This window comes from Medicago truncatula, chromosome 4 (assembly GCF_003473485.1).
Source record: "Medicago truncatula cultivar Jemalong A17 chromosome 4, MtrunA17r5.0-ANR, whole genome shotgun sequence".
NCBI classification, from domain to species: Eukaryota; Viridiplantae; Streptophyta; class Magnoliopsida; order Fabales; family Fabaceae; genus Medicago; species Medicago truncatula.
In genome coordinates, this window is record NC_053045.1 from 57,512,866 (window position 1) to 57,535,238 (window position 22,373).

Genomic DNA, 22,373 nt, shown 5'->3' on the forward strand with positions numbered 1-22,373 from the left:
TTGTACTACATCCGTCCCTAATTATAGGGCCCTTTTGAAAAAATAACGGGAATTAAGATAGTGGATATCTGTATTAAATATGTTTGCAATTACTATTGTTTTTACAATTTTATCCTTTAAGAGATATGGTTGGTTTATGTTATCAAGATGTTATTTATAGCTGATTGAAGAAAAATGTACAATAAATAGGGGCATGTATGTAAAGAAATAATTAATGTAGTTGGAAATAGCAAAGGGGTCTTATAAAAAGGGCCAAAAAAAATTCTCAAAAGGGTCTTATAATTAGGGACGGAGGTAGTAATTAAAACATCCAATCAGTCAAACTATCTTATATTCACAATTTATCACTTTATCTTTCCACTTCAATTTATGCATTTATTATTAGTGTAGTTCAAAAACACAAAAACAACTCTACCTAACACTCGACTAGAGTAGCTAGACAACCCACACGTGGGGAACAAAGTTTCTCCTTCAATATTAATCGCTTGAATCAAGAAAAACAAGTTAAGGAATCTCTATCAACTTCGACTAAATTCAACTTCCATCAACAATATCATTATTGATGAGATTTTTTCTTTTCTTTTCTATAAAGACTATTACTTTTCCCACCCTGCTACCTTCTCGCGCGCCCTGCAAAATTTTCAAAAATACCCCTGGTCCAGATTATACAATCCGGACGAGATTGTTAATGATCCCCGAAAAACAAAATCCGGACCATATGTTATGCGCTTTTTTGTGTCTTTCTTTGATGTCAAGAGTCTCTGTTGACCGTTATATGAACCCCACACAAGCTGCAATGCTATTGCAGGGTTCATATGAACGGTCAACAATGACCATGACACCACCGACACCCCTAAAAAACTAAAAACATTTGAAGAAAATGGAAGAAAAGAGGTGAAGTGAAGAATGGAGGTTTTTGTTGAAGATGGAAGCCTATTTATAGCCTAAAACAAGTCATAGGTCATTATACAGTCAATGAAAACGTGTTAGTGGTTGTAACTGTCCAAACCCACATTAATGGCTCTGAATCTTTCCGGATTTTACATTCTGGAACATCGTTAGCCCTACAGGAAGTGTCAACTTTTCCCTCGTCCACCATTATCACATTAATCCGGAAAATATATTCCGGAAAACAGATGTGCATTCCGGATTTTATACTCCGGAATGCATCAGCCATGGCCGGTGGTCTGCACCACACGTTTTTGTCGGTGGTCAGGTCAAAAAAACGCGTTTCACCACGTTTTTTTACTGCATTTATGGCCTCTCAACCGTTTTTGACCCACCCCTCCCTATAAATAGCCTTCCAAACCCCACCATTTCTCACATCATCCTCTCCCACCCTCTCCTCCTCTTCTTCCTTCTACAACCATGGTTTTTCATCGTTGGCCTTTCATAGATAAGGGCCTTGTTGAAAAATTTCAGGGTTTGTATAAATGGTCAATGAGGATGGAACTGCGCTGCAACGAAGTGCGGTTCATCTGAGGGTCACGTGGGTCAGTGTGATTCTTAGCTTGGCCTGCCTGGGCGTAAGTTTGAGCACCCCCCACCTTCCTCAGGGGCATTGTTTTCTTCTTCCCGCCCTCCTCTTCCCTCCTCCTTCGGTTTTCCTCCAATAGGCAAACTACTGGTATGTCCTATCACATACCAGTGGTTAGGCTCTTAGGAGATTAGAATTGAGCTCTTAGGAGATTAGAAATAGATTTAGGATCTTATGTAATAAGCTTAAAAAGCTTGAAAATTATTGTAATGTATTGTTCATATATTAATAAAATGAGTTGCTTTTATGTTTGTGTATTTTTATTTTATTCGCATTTTATTTTACGAATTGTAAAGCTTAAAATTGCAAAAGTTCTGGTAAAACATTATTCCGGATTTTCAAATCCAGAAACATCTGCAAAATTCTAACAATGAAATCCAAACTCAGGGTAAAATTGGAAAAAAAATAAAATAAGGCGCGCGAGGAAAGGCATAGGATGGAAAAAGTAATAGTCTTTATAAATGCCGTTGAGAAGTGGCTATGGATGACTAGTCCTGTTTCTGTTCTCGATTGAAGCCCAAAGTTAACAAACTTTTTTCTTTGCAATTTTCTACATGCACTGCTAAATACACCCCATTTTTATTTCCCACGCCAACATCCTAACTCATACCATACTCCTATTTTTCTCATTCACTATTTGAAAGAGCCCTAAAATTTCTTTCTCATCCCATACCAAGCAACGTGTGTTTTGCTCATCTCACACTGCATTTTCTAAACTTTAAACAATACAGAGTGCACGTTCAAGGCAAAACCACACAACTTCTCTTTTACCTTAATTAAAGTTTTAACATGTCATTTAACTTCTTCTTTTTTCCCAAATTAGTCATTTATCTTAAAAAATATTTAACTGCTTATTCAACTTTCATTTTTGGTTCAGTTATGTTACCAGTTTGTGTACACTGGACACCAAAATTATACTCTTGCTTGCACAATGAGATCACAATTTTAGATAAAACTATCAAATATCATGTTAATTTTGACGAAGTAGATGTTGTAATGGAAAATTCTACGGTGAAGTCATGAGAATGACTTTTTCTGGTGAAGTTAACATTATAGCATCAAAAGTGTCGTGAGTAACACCCCACTGCTTGTACAGTGGCATCAAAAGTTCAGTCTTCATAGTATCATCAATTCATCAGATTAACAAGATTACGCTTGATCTAATTTTATTCTGCCTTGATTTAAGTTATACACCCCACAATGTGTAACACTTAAGATTATCACATAATATCATCAACTTTGTTTGGATGTTAAAGATGTCAACGATAAAATAGTACATGTAAGTCCAAGAAGTTGAAAGCATTACTAAATGAATTACTATTGATCATTAATCAGTAATCAAGAATTTAAAAATGAATTAAACATTAAGATCAAAATTAACTTTTTCAAAAAAGTCAGTTTCCTGACTGCACCGTAGAAGCTCCCGTTTGTAATAGTCTTTATGACTATGATGTAATAAATGTTATTTTGACGAACTGAAAATGTAATTTACCATTTTAAATGTTAAAGACATTTGGTAACATGCATAGATGAAAAATGAAGTTAAAATAAAAGATCGATTTGACACAAAAAGATACAAAAGATGTTTTTAACACTTTAAATTAAGTTAAATGACTTCTGATATATTATTTTACCAAACAAAAACATAGATGACTTATGTCATGGAAATTCGTCAAGAGTGGGGCAGACTCCAAAGTTTAAAAAGATGCGACAATATTTACATATTATTCTCAACAAAGTCTTTATGCCTTGCGCTTCGATCTTCTTTGTAATCGAAAAATAAAATATGCTTGCGCCAATAGTAGGGCTGACAACGAACCGAACCAAATCGAATATAGTTCGTAATTTGACTCGACAATTGGTCCATTGAACTTGATTCCATGAACTAAATGAGCCGAAGGCTCTTAATGATATGTACCTAGAGTATGCTGATAGGCTTCAGGAGCATAAAGAAGAAGGCTCTGGTAGAACTAGTGCTGATCAAAATGGGTTGACATTGGAGCCAACAAGACCCACAGGGTGGTCAAAGTTAATGAATTATGTCCAAGAACAACAAGCAATTCCTGCTGTAAAATCTGAAGTTCAAGAGTATTTGAATGAGCCAACTTACAAGCCTAACAATAATGGTAATATGTCCTTTTGTGCCTTGGAATGGTGGAAGTTGAATAGCGGAAAATATAAAGTATTATCTCATATATGGCAGCAGATGTTCTTGCTATTCCAATATCTACTGTGGCTTCAGAGTCAACTTTTAGCGCCGGGGGGAGAGTTATTGACTCATTACGAGCTTCTCTACATTCTTCTACCATTGAAACTTTAATTTGTGGTGGTGATTGGCTTCGAGTATTGCATGGGATTAGGAACAAGTCTAAAGTAATATATTTTCTCTTGATCATTATATATAGTTTAATCTTTCAAAAATAATGTTGATGATTTATCGATATTTTTTATTAATAGGTGGAGCAGGTTCCGACAGAAATCACATTATTCCCTTGATGTTAAGTAGGTACGTTTCTTTTTCATTAAATTGACAAGAAGCTATTGTGGATTTGATATCACTGTGATTGTTTGCATTTATGCTCATTGTTCTTGACCTATGGATAAGAACTTCTGAGATAAGAAAAAAAGATGCATTGGGTAAAAGTCAATGATAATATTTTGTTAAAACTTGATAAGCAACAAGACATAAATGAGAATAGTATGTTGTTAAAACTTGATAAGCAACAAGACATAAATGAGAATATAACTGTATTGTGATGCATAAGCTTTTGTTGATATATGTTGGTAAAGATAGCATTTTTGTATTGGGTAAAAGCCACTGATTAGAAATATAGCATATATGTTGAGTAAGCTTATGGAATCTTCATAAGGTTTTGTGTCTAAACACAACTATGATATGACATTTACGGGAATGTATAAGGATTTTTAGCATAGTCCAGGACCTTTTATTATTATGATTTTACCATTAAACGATTTTTCCTTTATTAAGTTGTTTATTGATATGTGACATTTTTCAGGATGTTGATCCACTTTCTCATTTGTTGTTCAGAATTGTTTCTGTTTTAGAGTTTGCATCATGTTTGAAGTTTGTTTCTTTCTAAATGAGTAAAGATTAAGTTGAAGGTTGTGGCAAATGTGGCTGAATACAATTTTGTCTTTAAGGGAAGAGCAATTGGAGTTTGGAAGTAGAAGAATATTATGGAATCTTATCGATTCGAGCCGAGCTCAGACAGGTTCGGTTCGACTCGACTCATTTCCGGCCCTAGCCAATAGTGAGAGTGGAGCTCACATATTTGAGAGTATTAGTTAACTTCTTACCAATTGAACCATTACATATGAGCTGTGATTCCTACCGGAAACAAAATCAATCATTTATTAAAAATTATTTTCAAATGAAACTACTTAAAACAACTTTTCATTTGAAGCAATTTAAAAATAAATAAAAAATCAAATTCCTATTTATTTTTACAAAATTTATGAAGAAAAAAAAAACAAATGAAAACTCATAAAAGTGATTTTTTTTAATAAAAATCGATAATGGATTTTTCACCGAATGACGGTATCAAACAAGTTCTTAATGTCATCGTAAATTGTCTAAAATTTGAAATGGATTTTAAAAAAACCTAATAGTGTCATATTTTTATTCAACTCTTTTATCTTATTGATCTCCATCTTATTTTTGACCATCAAACGGTTTAATAGAGTTGCTTTAAAAGATTTATTGCATGCTTTGTAAGAATAAATTGTAGCTTTTGTAAAATTATATGATAGCTCGTCCTAATTTTACCAAACTAGACGTGATATCAAACAAACACTTAGTGTGTATTTGGTTTCCCGTTTACTTACAACTCACAAAATGCTTTTCGATACGTTTTTACCTTGATTTTCAGAAGCTCTAAATATTAGCTTCTTCGCCAACGTGGTTTTTTACCGTGATTTTTATCAAACTCCGTTTTGCAAAAGTTGTACCAAACCTGACACTTAATCTTACCAACACTTGCGTTAATTATTTTTCTCTTACAAAAACTTTCAATTATTCATAGCCTAGATAGATAGAGGACATAACCTATATCATCTACTGTGGTGTTATAGCTATTAGCTAAGTTTCCTTGTACTTTAGACCCCGAATGTTTTGGTAACCACGTGTGCCACATTAAAATATATGTCTATATATTTTGTATTGGTGTGTTTTTCATTAGAAAGATGTCTATCTTTGTCAAGAATCACATGACTCTTATAGTTATCATGTCACTTTTGACCAAAGCAACAATAATTCATACTAGGATGACTGTAGTGGTCATGAGACAACTTAAAAGAGAATATGTTTTAAAATTCAGAGCAGAAAGAAGGTGAATGAATTAGCTAAAGCTAATTACTAACATGGGACATACAAGGTTGAATGAAAAGAAAAATGTTCTATCTACAGAACATTTGTCACTTAAACACCATTAGTTTTTCTTGCACCAAAATCTTAAGTCCTAAAAAACATGCTTATCTTTTCCCCTAAATCCCGGACGACCTATAATATTAGCAAAAAAGTGTGTGCCAGTTTTTGGAGATTGTGCATAGTTCCCTTCTGACCATAAAAGTTACATGCTGAAAACCACCCCATATACTAATAAATTAGAAAATAAAATAAATCAAAAATAGTATACTTGAGTCTTGAAAGAGATCTATATATCTTTCTTTGTGATCTTTGTTGAGTCATTGTGGAAGAAATATATATATATATATATATATATATATATATATATATATATATATATATATATATATATATTAGGGTTGTCTAAAGTACATTGTCAAAATGTATCCTTCGGCTTGCCAACCCAACTTGAAATTGCATCTTTTAAGATGGAACTTTGACTATCTTTTTCTTTATTTTTTAAATGCAAAGTTTCCAAAACCTTCCATCACAAATGCCAATGGAATGGAACATATAAGCATTGCATTTCATCCCCTCCCAAAGAGAGAAAAAAAACATTTGCTACCATAATACACTCGCAATTTTCACTATGTTGCTCATAATTAATTAGACTATCTTTGTTTACCTTGCACTTAACTAGCAAAGGAGTAATGCAAACCATAGCACTCTTCCTAATGGAACATAAACAAGACAATAACAAAAAAGCTCCATGGTTATCTATTTAATTTTCTCTTGCTATTTTTTTTCTTCATATCACAAGTTATCTTGGTATTCGAGAGCACTATGGTACCATTTGCTTAATACTAATATTTTGTTCATTCACTATGGGCCCAAATGGAGCTAATTAACATACCAACTTTCTGCCTCTTAGTGGAGGAGTCAAGGGGGCTTAGATTCAAGACTACATGGATTCTTTCTTTAGAAACACAAAGTGTGATTAGTTAGTTATTAGTATTAATAAATAAATGAGTTGAATACGTGTGTCATCTGTCTCCTTTGAATACTTTTCACTTCCATTGTTGACAAAGTTATGCGGGTCTAAAACAAGTTAGCTTAAATGCTATTTTCATCTCTCTATTTTTAAAATTGTTAACTTTTGATATCTTATTTTTTAAAATAAGCATTTTGATCCCCTTAGTTTCAAAATCAACAAAAAAAAATTGTTACCCATTCTCTCATGTTGATGTGACATGCTCATTAATGATGGGGATCATTCATGTCATTGTCTATTAGAAGAAGAGTTTATAAAGAGGAGGCAATCCTCACATCCCAAGTCCTACATTGGATAGATAAGACTCTTGAGAAGAGTTTATAAAGAGGAGGCAATCCTCACCTTACAAGCCGGTTTTGTGATGTGAGGATTGTCTCCTCTTTATAAACTCTTCTCCTAATACACCCCCTCACGCCCAGCACTCTTTGGGGCTTGGTGCGTGAATAGGTAGGCGGCCCTTAAATTCGACAAGCTCTGATACCATGTTGAAATTGGAGCCTAACTCATCATCACAAAACCGGCTTGTAAGGTGAGGATTGCCTCCTCTTTATAAACTCTTCTCAAGAGTCTTATCTATCCGATGTGAGACTTGGATTTTTCCCAATATTGTCTACATAGTACATCATTTGACACTTTATTTCCATATTATTTTAATTAAAAATTATACATTAAAATATCATAAAATTAAATTACAAATTAATATTGAAATGAAAAAAAAAATTGGGGGAATAAAATTAAAAACCCTACATTGTTCTTCTATTCCCAAATTGAAGAAAAAAAATTCTCGAATTGAAGAACAAGAATAGATCCAGAGATGTTCATCTTCCTTCCATATTCGCTTTTGTCTTAATATTAATTTGTAATTTAATTTTATGATATTTTAATATATAGTTTTAATTAAAATGACGTGTAAATGAGGTGTCAAATTATGTACCATGTAGACAATGACATGTAGGATCCACATCATTAATGAGCATGCCACACCATCATAAGAGGAGGGGGACCATATTTTTTATGTTGATTTTGAAACTAGGGGGATCAAAATGCTGATTTTAAAAAATGGAGTATCAAAAGTTAACAATTTTAAAAATAAGGAGATCAAAATTGCATTTAAGCCAAACAAGTTTATGTTTATGAAGTCTAGATACTCCAAACATAAAAAAAAGAATATCCATATCAGATCCGCGTCATAATTAATTTTTTAAAACTTTAAAAAATTTATCAAATATTTACATGACATTCTACAGATAGTCACAGATCATTATAAGATATTTCACAATATTTCATATGTAACCAAGAAAATATAAAAGGTGTTGCCATCTATAATTAATATTACATTTATTTATACAATGAGGGAGAGAAAATAAAGTTATCTTTCCTAATAATAAAAAATAATTATGAATATTTTTCTAAAGAAACTATTAATGCATATTAAAAATAAAAAATCGCATGCAATGGGAAAATATCTCCAAAGTGGGTCTTTAAAAAATAGAGAGAAAGAACATAGTAATGACGTGACTTAAGAGTGTTACGGATAAAATTGAATGTATCTCTGTAATTGGTTCAGATAAAATTGAATGTATCTGAAACATCAAACCAAACAAAAAAATTACCCGACTTACCTTTTTAAAAAAATTCTTGATATTTTTTGGTTCGGATCAAAACCCAAATTGAAGAAACCCGAACTAGTTTGATTCTCGGTTTTCAAGTTTAAAATCCAATAAATCGGTAAACCAAATAGATAAGTTTACTAAATTTATTGATCCCACTTTGACTTAGTCCATGCTCAACATTTTACTAACATCATAACCTAAAAGAAAGAATAGTTGATTCTGAAGAGAAAAAAAAATCTCCTTACTTACTTGAACGAGTAGAAAGAAATAACTAAAAATAATAAGTTTATTCTTTGTGATTGAAGTTTAACTAAAAATGTTAAAAACGTTACTTATAACATTTTTTAGGGAACTCTAACATATAACTTCTTCTTTTTACTAATTTGTCACATATAACTTAAGTTGCTTAATTAGATATTCACATTTTTCGTCTTTAATAATAGTATTTCAACTTAAAATTTCATAAAATAACCATTAACATATAAGCTAAAAACGTTTTTATATTTGGCATCAAAATGAGATTGGTGATATAATTACTATGTGTAAGAATCTTTTGTCGATTCACAACATTTATGTTGTGAGATATATTAGGCGGCAAGTAAATAGAGTTGCTCATACCATAGCTAAAAATCTCTATCTCACCCTAACCATCCTAACCCATGTATCTTTGGTTATGTTCCTGCTGACATGTACTCTTTAATTATTAATGAAATGGCATAAGCTTGCTTTTGCTAAAAAAAAACATTCTTATATTTTTGTGTTGTGCAATAAGTATTCATAAAATGTTTACCAAAATTTTATAGATTTTACTTTTAATATTAAAATAAATACAAATGTTTTTAAACAAATGCATTTTTTAGACGAACTAAACCATATATCATCGATTTAGTTTGATTTAACTTCACTTATGAAAAATGTTAAAAATAAAATTAACGTAAATTTGATCAATTTAAATATTTGTTTACATGAAAATCGAACTAAACCAAATCGTTACAACTCAAATTAGGCTTATTCGATCATAATCTATTATTGTAGTGTTCTATTTCCAATGCAATATAGGCATGTGATTGTAGGCCAATTAAGGGCCTAAAATTATACTTTTCCTTCCAATATGTCTCTCTATGCTTTAGTTTTGTGGGGGTGGTTTACTTTAGTCTAACTCAACTTAAGTGTCCTTTAAACTTTTCGTTGCACTTTTGACTACAGCCATTTTATAATGGCTTTTGGAGATCAGAAACAGTAAAGGTGATTAACTAAAAAGGCACTATATTACAGGAAGCGAGCGTAATTTTTTTTCTTCTTCAAATCAATTTTATGTCATTAGTCTTAAAACTATGTAGCATTCATACAAAATACGCTATAAATTAAAGTAAAATCTATGGAATATTATACATGTATTTATACATAAAGAATCACGATACAAAAAATTATGATCTTACTTTGACTTATAATTGATCTCTTAAGTATTTGATTAGATGTTCGATATGGAGTCTACATATATGAAAAATCGTGTGCTCGGAGATATTAACCCTTAAATGGATCTTTGTATTTAGAAAAAAAAAATAGTCTATATCTCCATATCAAAAATTACTCTGGTGCACCTAAAAAAAGAAATATGGTCTAGACTTTCATCTAAAAGGTTTAGATTTAGATTGAGTAGTTGCTTGAGAGCCTAACTTGAACTAGAAAATCACCACAGGGCATTATTATAGCATTCTGAGGAGCTATAGGACCATAGTCAAATGCTATTATCAGTTTGGAACAAATAAATTCATATACTACTAAAGTTATTAAAAATATTTGTCTAGTGGGTCCTTCAAAATGGGACATTTTCATTTTTGTACTCTAATGTGGGGTTGTTTCCGTGACACAAGACAGGAAAACCTCATACAAGTATCCAAAATTCTTAGTTAATTTTGCGTGCAGTTAGAGATAATTTTAACTGCTCCCTTTGAAAATTATGAAGCAAACAAGAGCTTAGGATGTAATTGATTGATTATTTTTGCATAAAACGCGGATTCACATGCTCATAATACATAGTGAATGTGATGCTAAAATTAGTACCTCCAAATTCAAATGTTTTTGAGACTCTCTAGGAGTATGTAGACAAAACTATGCACTTGTTTTTTCCTTTTCTGGTTTTATGTCTTTGATTATTGATTCCTCCACAATAAGATTTCTTTTCTACCAATCATTCAATCACTCATTGGAAAGTTCTCCAAAAATAAATAAATCTTACTAGGTCAATTTCTATCAAACCTAGAGTAAAAAATTAGTTACAAACTATATGGTAGATTTCTTTATGCATAAATAGATAAAAACAATGATTTTGATCTCTAAATATTTGTTGTGGTGTGACACTATAGCACAATAATGTATCAAAATTTTAAAAATATCATTATTGCGTTATGGACCAAATAAAATAAACGAAGGACACATTTACGGATACATTTAAAGATTAAATTAACTAATAGAAACTCATTAGAGAATATTTGTATAACTATGATACAATGAGAGACTATAATAACATTACCTAACATATTCAAGTAACCTGATGACTATTTATTTACTCATAAGAAAACTAACAATAGTAATGCATAGGGCATGCAGAAGTTTTATATTTTAGTGCATTAGTAGGTCTTTTTTTGCAATTATTTTTCCATGTATTGGTAAAAGCACAATAGAGTTTACTAGGTCAATTCCAGGTAGTTAATTGATTAGCTGAGCCCTTACACGTGAACTTATATGCAAAGAGATTTAAGTTGATCAATCCTTATCAAATCCCAATACATTGCATTGACATGGTGTAATAATTAGATCACTATTGATAATTTTGTTAAAATACTACTTTATTAAATATATGTTTTTGTGCTTATAACTATAACATACAGAAAACATATTTTAGAGTGCCTCATTGGAACTAGGAGTTAAGAAAATGACTGTTGCAAAGAAATAAGAACACACAAGTGTAGTTGTGTAGAGCACATTTAAAGTAATTTGACAAGTGAAGGGGAATCTTTATTTTCACTATTAAGTTGTGAGCCTTAAGTAAATGTGATATGAAGAACTAGTGATTTAATAGAAATGAGAAAAAGAACGATTTTAATTAAAAGTGGGTGGAAAATAGAGTATGGTCCTCCAAAGAATGACATCTGCAAAAAAATTATATATATATATATATATATAATAGAGTAGTGTCGGGATTCAAACCATGGACCTTGCATATATTAACGTATTATCTCTATCAATTGAGCTAAGCTTGCAGGTACGATAATTTTGATACATTTTTCTTTTTGGTGGTGGCCGAGGTTTGAACTCCGGATCTTACATATATTATGCATTGTCCTTACGATATAATTTTAAAGACTAAAATATGATCTAGTAGCCAAAGAAAATGTCTTTTTCCTTCTCTCCATGATAAGTCACTGTCTTTAAAAGACCCCTCAAAAACCAAACTTCTTCATTCTCCATCCATCATCACAAGTCATAACATAACCATTCTTACCTTCTGCAGCCTCATTATTCAATCCATATTTTCTTTGCCATTTTCTCAGCCATGTCAACCTCTAAAAAGATCACATCAGATTCATCTTTCAAAGGATATCATGAAACAAATCAAACACAAATGTGTCTGTCTCTACTTCAAAGAAACACAAACACATCACCTAGTGGTGAAAAAAGAGGAAGAAGGAAACAATCAGAACCAGGAAGGTTTCTTGGTGTTAGGAGAAGACCTTGGGGTAGATATGCTGCTGAAATTAGAGACCCTACAACTAAAGAAAGACATTGGCTTGGTACTTTTGATACTGCTCAAGAAGCTGCTCTTGCTTATGATAGAGCTGCTATTTCCATGAAAGGAAATCAAGCTAGAACTAATTTCATTTACTCTGATACTATCAATTTTCACACACTTGTTTCTTCTCCTATGGATCTTCAAACTCTCTTACCAGCTTCACAGTTACTCACTAACACTCAAACCAATCAAAATACTACTCTTTCTCACCTTAACACTGCACACACTAGTAAAAATGATCAAAACCTTTCCTCATTCAACAATGACATGATCATGAGTACTTTTGATCATGAAAAAACAACATCTTATGCATCAACTCATGATGATAATTTCTTCTTTTCCAATGACACTAATAACTCTGGCTATTTAGAATGCATTGTACCTGATAACTGTTTCAGACCTGCTTCAAACACAAGAAAAAGCAATGTAAGTGCTTCAAGTGATGAAAAAGTTGATAACAATGCAGAAAGAAACAAAATTTCAATGGAGGGTCAATCACATTTTGGTATGACTTCATTCTCTCAAGAAATGCCTAACTTTTCAGAGTTTTCTTATAGTCCAAGTGAAATCTGCAGTCAAGGTTTCTTGGATTGGAATTCTAACGAACTTTCAGCTATATTTAACAACAAACCATTAAGAGTTGAAGATGAATGCATGGATACATTAATGTATCCTAATTATCCCATCATTGAAAATCTAAGCACAAACTATGTGATGATGAATGATCAAGCTGCTTCTTCATCAAACTATTCTCCATCGCTTGAATTTGGTTACCCTCTCTTTTAAGCTATTTATATATGAGGTGCATTGCATTGCATTGCATTGCATTGCATTGCATGCACTAGTACTTTTTTGTTTATGTTTTTATCTTTCTAGTAACTTTAGTAAGTAAGCCTTTTTTTTTTTTGATGTTGTTCTAATGAAATTATTACTAAATATGTTACATACAATATGTTGATTCTCTCGTGTGGTTTCCTTCCTCTCTGCATATTGATGGAATGATTTGATCCTTCTTTTGGGATAGTTTGCATAAACTTTTGGAAACAATAAAGAAAGTTATGGCACGAGTGTCCATCAAACAGCATAAGTTCACAGAAAGAAAGATATATGTTGTCAAGCCAGCCAATAACCCGCGATTCTATTCTAAATCTAATCTATTATTATTGCTTGCACTACATTCCTTTTTGCTGACTTGATTGATTTGATTTGATTATTGCTTTTTTCTTCCTTTTCCCTTTTTATTATATAATAATATATCATATCATGGTAATGAATAGGAATTTTGAACAACTCTATGCCACATTGTTAAAATCCTATTTCAATTTTTCACTTATGTTTTTGGGATCCTATAAATAAGATGTAGAAAATTGTTGGTAGTTTTTAGTCTAATATAATAGAATCATTAAAGAACTTAAAATCAGCCTCACTCGATTCACCTCATAACCTTAAGAATCGGAAATCACAAATATATTTAAGCTTAATAATGATCATTTTTGTCCATTTTTAAGTTTAAATTCGTGATTTTATTTTCTTATGGTATTTCAGTCTTCAAATCTATGATTCTCGTCTATGTTTGCATAGCAATATTAGATTTGAAGTTTGAAAATGTATATGAAAATAGATAAAAAGGACCAAATTAAAATGAAAAAAGATAAAGGACCAAACTGTTACCTGAAATTAAGTTAAGGGACTAAAAGTATAATTTTGCCTAAACATTTTGTCAAAAAAAAAAAAACACTAATAAACGTATAACATACACATAAATTACGGTACAGACGGTTTTTCTTAATTTATGTCAAAAAAATGACTTAAATTAGTAGTGAGAATAAACTTTTAAGTTGCATTTTTTTTTTTAGAGCATTTTAAGTTGCATTTTGTTGCAAGAATCTTTTAAGGAAAATGTTAGATATCAAGGATGATTTTATAAGAAAAATTCAAGAATGACATGGCACAATAATCACCTTTAGATTTCAGTCTCATTTATTAATCTTTCATAAAAAAAAAGATACATAACATCCACCACCCCATGATTTCCGGCTAGGCTGAGATTTTATTGGTTAACATTAATTTCAGGACTATTTCTTGATAAAATCTAAGGGTGATTATTCTGCCATGTCATTCTTGAAATTTTCTTGATAAAATCTTTCTTGATATATAGCATTGCTCATCTTTTAATGTTGAACCGTCTAAATATGTGTAATAAAAAAAAAGCTTAAATGCATTTTTAATCTCTTAACTTTTTAAAAGTTGAGATTTTAACTACCTAATAAAAAAACAATTTTGTCTTCTATCTCTAAGAAAATATATATAGTGGGAGCAAGTGCTCATAGTAACTAAGCTCCGTCCCTTTTGGTTTTTATGCATGTGTTAACTTATAGGGTTAAATGTTTTTGATCCTTATAAATATGTCAACTTTTCGTTTTAGTTCCTCTAAAATTTTCCTTCAACTTTTAGTCCCTATAAAATTTTCAATCTTCACTTTTGGTACCTCTTTTAATGTAAACTCATATGTATAATTCATATTTTTTAATAAAAATTTTCAGAAAAATTTAAAATATTACAAGAATCACTCCAAAAAAAAAAAATTAGAATTTTTTAATAAAATATAAATTTAATATGAATTTTTATATGTTTTACGGTTAAAAATTCATATTTAATTTGTGTTTTGTTAAAAAATTCTAATATTTTTAGGATTTTTTTTTAGAATATTATATACATTTCTGCGCAATTTTATTAAAAAATACAAAAATTAAATTAAAAATAGGAACCAAAAGTAGTGATTGAAAATTTTATAAGGACTAAAAGTTGAAGGAAAATTTTAGAAGGACTAAAATGAAAAGTTGACATATTTATAGGGACAAAAAAACATATTTAACCCCAATTTATATATATAGATATATAATCAAATTACATTGTGATTTCATTTTTTTTTTTTAAATAAACAACGTGATGTCACTTTGTTATGTTTGTTGTTTAAAATATCTTCGATCAAATAGCAAAATACAATAAATGCATGTGTTAAAAATCCTACACCTTGCATACAAATGGAGTCCTACCATAAAATTTTACATGTCTAATTCTTGGTGTTGGAGTGTATTGATAGTCAAGATTTGTCCACCACGATATTATACTTTATACTAAAACATAATATCGACTTTGACTAGTTAGTTAGTCCTTCAATATAGCCTAACCACTAACCATGTCCCACTATCACGTGTTTGTATGTGTGTGAATGTAGTTGTCTCTGTTTAGGATCTAAAATTTGGATTTTATACTTTAACTGTCTATTGAATAGCTGAGGATGACACTCTCAACCTATTTAGCCAATGTTCCCCTCAGAAAAACAGAAGTGATTGTGTCTGCACCACTGAGAAAAAGAAGAAAAAAAAACTGACCTATTTCATTGTGTCCTGTTTTTGAACTGTTATTATTTTGTCTTTTCCTATCTTGCCCTAGATGGTTGATGACAAATTCAAATGTTCCTAGCTATCAGCCATAAACACCTTAACAAATTAAAGAATGCACAAGTTTGATTCAGCTCATAAAAGCTTAGAAAGACAATATGTAGGTTTCTATACTTAGAACAAGGAATAATCGGATGTGAGAATATTGCATGCACACTGGATTTGACAGAATCATGGTATATGCAAGGGGTGGGAATAGGCCAGGCCAGGTTTTGATAGGCCTGAGCCTGGCCTACGAAATAAATCACAAGCCTGAGTCTGGCTTATGGTCTATCATAGGCTGTTTTTTTAGGTCTGACCTGACCTATTTAAAAGTCTGGACTGGCCTGAAAGCCTACTTACAAGCCTACTTCACATTAAGGCCATCAAATAGTTTATTTGGCCTACTAAATAGGTTAAACATGTCTTAAAGCCTACTTAAAAGCCTATTTCACTACAAGTAAATTTCAACTAGATTAAAGTCTACATAAAAGCTTATAACAACAAAGCCTATTAAGGGACTAATAGATAGAGAAAAATATGTTTATATTTTTAATATATGCAATTATTTTAATATAAAAAAATATTTTTTCATAAATAAGTATTAATAGGCCGGCCTATTAGGCTTAACAGTCTTTTTTTGAAGCCTAAGTTTGGCCTATTTAACTAAACAGGCTTTCTAAAAAACCTAAGCCTAGGCCTATCTACTAAACAGTCCAGACCAGGCCAGGCCAAAACAGGCCAGGCCGTAGGCCCCTGTCGGCCTGGCCTGGCCTATTCCCAACCCTAGCAACCATAATTTTGGCAAGTTATACACATTGAAACTTCATCAAAACCATAGTATTACCGACGTGAGTTTGGGCGGAAGTTACATAAACTTGATTTTAAATAAAAAAGAGTTCAAGTAGAGTAATTTACGTGGCACCATTTTTATTCTCAAAGAAAGTTTGATGCAAAAGCTAACATGAATTTTTTTAATTCAAGGCAAAAACCACTTTTTGTGTGACATAACCAAACAAACACCCATATTTATGCTAAAAAGGTACAGACAATCAATTTGAATGGTTTCCACGGTGTAACCAAACTCAATGGTGAGTAGTGACTATAATTCACAGATTGTACAACTGAAAAGATTTAATTTCCTATTCAAATGTATGGCAGGCCACAGTCAGACTCTTAAATTTGGTTCTGTGAAGATTTATTTAGTGGCATACATCAGTTTGGTTGCAAACCGTGATGCATACGATGAGTGAAGTACACTCTACTTATAGTACAATAATTGTACAACAAACATCACCAGATATTAAGCGCGAAATAGATAACAAGCGAAACAATAAAAAATTCGTCCAGAAAATCACCTGATCTCACACGAAAGCTTGACAAGTAAACTGATAAAAAGGGAGAAAAAGAAATTATTACACATTCAAATGTGTTGATTTAAATGTGTTTCTTCATATATGTATTCTGTAATAAATTTAAGTACCCAACAAGTCAAGCATTTTACTTGTCACAACACCATGGTGTATCAAAAATAATAAAAGATAGCAATGTGAAACCTCATTGTAGTCTCCTCTCTTCACGGTAAACCTTTCGATATGTTGGGAACAATAGCAAACAGGGTCTTCTGAGCATAAATAGAGTATTATTCCCAAATGCAAAAAAGGGTTTCGGACTTAATTTTTTTTTTGTCATACCAAAAAAAAAAGATTGAAGGATAAATAAGCACAAAAAAATAGACATGTGGATGGGCATGTGCATAATGGACTTGCAGATTCTCTTTAAGTTATTCAAAAGCAAGTTGCGACTGTATGGGTTGCTAAAATTTTCAAAGTTGGCCATGGTTTATTCGAGATCAAAGAGATGGCCACAAAAAGATTATATGAACACAAAGACAATTGATTGGTGCAATGACTGTTGGACCTGAACTGGGATAACTTAAAAGTAAAACCTATTTGAGACCCTCCATGAGTAAAGACAGCCAGTTGAAAAATTGAGATAAAATGGAGTGATAATGAGGTACACATTCACATTGCTTAGCTTGAGGTGTGAGAGACGGTGCTACTTGTGGTGGCACTGGGAGTTGCTAAAGAACCGGAACTCTGAGAAGATGGTTGGGCATCTGATTGAGAAACCGGTACAACCGTTGACAAAGTCAAGCCAGCTGAAGCAGTCGATGTGCTCATTGATGATGACATTCTGGATGAAGCAGGCTCCTTGCTGGATCCTGATGCAAGTTCAGGCCTCAACTCGGATGATGAGGATGATGGGGCAAGAGTACCAATGGCGGAACCCACAGGATAGGGTGCAACTGGCATATCAGAAAGGGAAGAAGCAGATGGACTGTAACTCAGGGATCCCGTAGGATGATCGAATTTACATGCAGATCCAAACTTGCAAAATCCACGCTGGGTATAATGAGTGCAAGGTTGTGCTCCCTGATTATAAAACAAAAACATACAATGAATGACGAACAAGAATTTGTGAATGCAATCATTACAAAAATTGAATAACATTTCAACTGATTAGACAAACTTATCATTGCAGCAACAGATCAATATATATTAAAATACTTGCCTATTATTTACCTGAAGTCCAAAGACAAAGTATTGCATTAAGGGAGAAATAAAGCCAAAAAGATCAATAAAGACAAATAGCCACGTCAAAATAATATGTGGTTTAGTGGAAGCATGTCTTGAAAATCAATCCTACTTCACAATCATTTAATCAAGGTGCAATAAAATACATCGGAACAACATCAACTCAACTATCCCTACAAAAAAAAAACCATCAATTGAACTAATACAGTACTACAAAAATCTTCAACGGCCTAGAGATTTAAAAGTTCAAATATATTGTCCAACATACTGCTCACAACACATTCATCAAGAAAACATATTCTCAACGTCATTTCACTTTATTTTATTTTTTTTTAGGGGGGGGGGGAGGTTAGAGATTTTTCCTATACAAACTCCTCACTACTTTTACATATTCCTAGTAAAGCACGCACCACTCATTCAACTGAGTCCTAGAGATCAGACAGGCATGTGTAACCAAATATATGAAATAAAAAATAAAAAACCATCCTAGAAAAGAGTTCACTAAAAATAAGAACCAACTGACAAAAAAAGGTTCCAGCTGTGAATTGTTTTCAATGATGAATGAATTAAAAACTAAACTTTAAGTGTAGTTTGAAATTGAATCCTGCATACAAGCAATAATAAATATAGCTAGCAACAAAGTAAAGAAGTCAATTTGGTTATACCTTACAGCTAGCTAGCTAGCTATTATTATTATCATCATCATCAAAGGTTTCCAAAAAATCCCAGAGGGAAATCAGAGAATATTATCAAAAATATTCATAAACCAATTCAAGAACCAAAGTGCAAATGAGTTGAAAGGTAATCATTACCGGGCGCAAAGGAAGGCCAATAGGACTTAGGTTCACTTTTGGTGCACCCATGTCCGGCGGATGATGATATCTACATGTAGAACCAAATTTACAGTCCCCTGTTTTCATGTAATGCTGACATTCCTGCTGATCAGGCCTTTCAGGTAATGAGTGTTCCTTCTGACTACTACCTGAAGGACCGGTTGATGGACCAGAAGATTGATAAGGACCAGCTGAGGGACCAGAAGATTGATAAGGACCAGCTGAGGGACCAGAGGATTGATAAGGTCCAGTGTAGGCAGTTGTCGGTGAAGGTAGCTGAGTGTAGGCAGTTGTTGGTGAAGGAAGCTGAGTTATCCCATAAAGCTGTGTTGAACCAACACTCAACGGATTACTAGAAGGAAGTACAGGACTTCCTGCTGGAGCCTGCATCTAGAACTCCAAAGCTTCAACGAAAGCGCATATAATTTGAGTAAGCAATCAAAACAAAAGTCCAGGACATACCTGATAAGGGCTCCAGCCTGAAAAAGGGACCATGGTGGGGGACATTACCATTGGCCCATAAGGGCCCTGGACAAATGAGCCATGTAGAAGAGGTGGCCTCGCAACAAGTACACCATATTGTTGTTGTGAAGGACCGGATGGAGGCTGTACAGTTTGATAAATAGGTGATGGTACCGGCATTGGTAGAGGTGAAACTTGGGGAACTGGTGATGGTGCTATCATTTGGCCACCCGCAGGCTGTGGATGATGGAATTTACATGTTGCACCAAACTTGCATTGTCCCGTTTTCACATAATAGGAACACTCTTTCTCACCCTGTTACAATTTTTCACAAAAGTTCAGAAATACAGAACAAACTTTTTTCATGATTCAGAAATGCGAGAGCAACAACCACAAAATCTCATGGAACAAATATAAAGTGATACAAAGTACAAACCACTCGCAATGGATATCCATAACAATTTAGTGACACAGGAGGAGTAGTTCCTGCCGCCTGTCTAGGATGGTGATACTTGCAGGAAGCGCCAAATTTGCACGATCCCGTCCTCGCATAGTACTGCAGCATGACATAAGCAGATATAATCAATACAAAAGGACAGCAACTGAATTTGAAGACAAATCAAAACAAAATAAAAGTCAACTTCACTCCTGCACTGACATGCATGCAAAACAGAATTGCTCAACATCGATGTTTTAACACGGATTTGAGCGGTTTAAAACAGTTGAACAATGACAGAATTCAGTTATTAAAACATTGTTCAACATATTATTTTCCACACAAAAGACGAATAACAGTGTCAATTGGGAAATGCAATCATCATTAGATATAAATGCAACCCATAATTGAGCATAAACTGAATTAACCACCTGGCAAACTGGCTGTCCAACTCGTTCTGGATATTCCCCGGCAATCCTCGCAGCTCCAATAACCTAAACCAATCACAAACACAAATCCCCAAAATTTCAATCACCATGTCCAATGCACAACCTCAATCACGCACAATTAAGTGAATTTCACCGACAAAATTCAATAAATAAAACAAAACACAGCCCCGTTAGTAAAAAAACATTATAACAACAATCCAAACCTTAACTTTAACAAACAAGATCAAACACATTCACATAACAGAACCAGACACAATCACATCAAAAACAAAACCTTAAAACAAAAACCTTAAAAAATAAAAAAATAAAAAAATTTACCGCGCCACGGTCACGTGGATGGTTAAACCGACACCTAGAACCATAACCGCAAAAACCTGTCCTCAAATAATAGATACAATCAGCTTCATCAGGTCGTTGTGGATACGATTCACCACCACCACCAACCAATCCACCATATCCTGCAACATTCGCAACATCATCAAAATCACTTCCATTACACTCAAATCGAAGAAATCAACAATCAAACAAAAACGAAATGAAATTGAGAATGCAGATAAAAAGATAGAATCATCACCTTCATCAGCACCGACGGAAGTCCATTCCGGCGACGGATCAGAGTGCAACTGCGACGACCCATCGTTAGCTCGGCCGTACCTTGGTTCCATTGTACGGACGAAACGAAGGGTAAAAATGGAACAATCTGAAAAAGTTTGGAACCCTCAAAACAGAGAATGGATGGTTCCGATGAAAAGCGTGTGAATGAAGAAACTAGAGTGAGAAACTGGTTCGGATTTCTGGGTTTCTCTCTCTAAGCAAAACACAACACCCTTCTCTTCTCTCTCTCTCTCCTCTGTTTCTTCTCTCTGCACACTGTTTTGCTCTTTCTTTTTCTCTCTCCTTTTCAAAGCGTTTTTATTTAATTAAATAATAATAAATTTTTGTCTTTATTTATTTATTTTCTTACTTTTTATTATTGGTGGGAGTTATAGTTACGTTTTTATACGCGCCAAACACATCACTAAAATACCAAAAACAATCTTACACTTTCTTTATTATGAATTATTACAAATCTATGGAGTGTATTTTTTACTCATTACAAATCTATATTAAATCCTAATAACTTTGTCAAAATATTTAAAACTCACTTAAATTAAACGCTGATTAGATTTGGAGATTTCCACTCAAAAAAGAAAAGGATTGGGAGAATGTGAAATACTTTATCAAATACAAGATTAAATGTACAGCTAATTGGATTAATTACTAGATTCTGAAATTTTGTAAAATATTTAATAAACTAAATATGAAATTTACTAATATTGAGCTAATTAAGGTTAGTATATTCTGAATTTATATCAAAATATTTTAAACAAAATTAAATACACATTATTGTATTAGTTTTGCAAAAAAATATAGTAAGACTCGCATAGATTTCAGTGTTTTCGCATCCAAACACCAACAAACTAGTGTCTAAGATAAGACATGATGATTCCTATCTTCTTAAATTCACGGAAAATAAAATATTAGGACGCGGTTTTGCAGTTGTCGTGATTTTCAAATGTGGATCCATTCACTCAAAGTGGGAATTGAAAATCAAAATGATTCTATTACTCCTGGATTCAATAATAAGTTGTTGATGATATTTAAACATTAGGACGCGGTTTTACTATTGTCGTGATTTTCAAATGCATATTCATTCACCTGAATAGAAGATCAATTCACGCAATTAAAGTGGGAATTGAAAATCGAAATGATTCTATTGCTTCTGGATTCAATAAGAAGTTGTTGATGATATT

General features: G+C 32.6%; 2 protein-coding genes across 3 annotated transcripts; one reads left to right on the forward strand and one right to left on the reverse strand.

Moving 5' to 3' along the window:
* Positions 1–11,956: 11,956 nt before the first annotated feature.
* LOC11420233 (ethylene-responsive transcription factor ERF086) lies at positions 11,957–13,160 on the forward strand. The gene has a single exon (XM_003609574.4). The coding sequence runs from the start codon at positions 12,124–12,126 to the stop codon at positions 13,144–13,146; it is 1,023 nt and encodes a 340-aa protein (XP_003609622.1). The 5' UTR covers positions 11,957–12,123; the 3' UTR covers positions 13,147–13,160.
* Positions 13,161–17,192: 4,032 nt separating this feature from the next.
* LOC11409008 (zinc finger CCCH domain-containing protein 34) lies at positions 17,193–21,465 on the reverse strand. Of its 2 annotated transcripts, none has more exons than XM_003609575.3 (7): positions 21,155–21,465; positions 20,899–21,038; positions 20,563–20,625; positions 20,132–20,251; positions 19,696–20,010; positions 19,213–19,617; positions 17,193–18,238 (listed from the first exon to the last, which is right to left on the reverse strand). In XM_003609575.3, exons 1-7 carry the CDS (start codon positions 21,243–21,245, stop codon positions 17,837–17,839), a joined length of 1,536 nt encoding a protein of 511 aa, XP_003609623.2. In that variant the 5' UTR covers positions 21,246–21,465; the 3' UTR covers positions 17,193–17,836. The 2 variants fall into 2 exon arrangements, with proteins under 2 accessions (XP_003609623.2, XP_024638082.1); XM_024782314.1 differs by having other exon boundaries at positions 19,213–19,623.
* Positions 21,466–22,373: the final 908 nt, after the last annotated feature.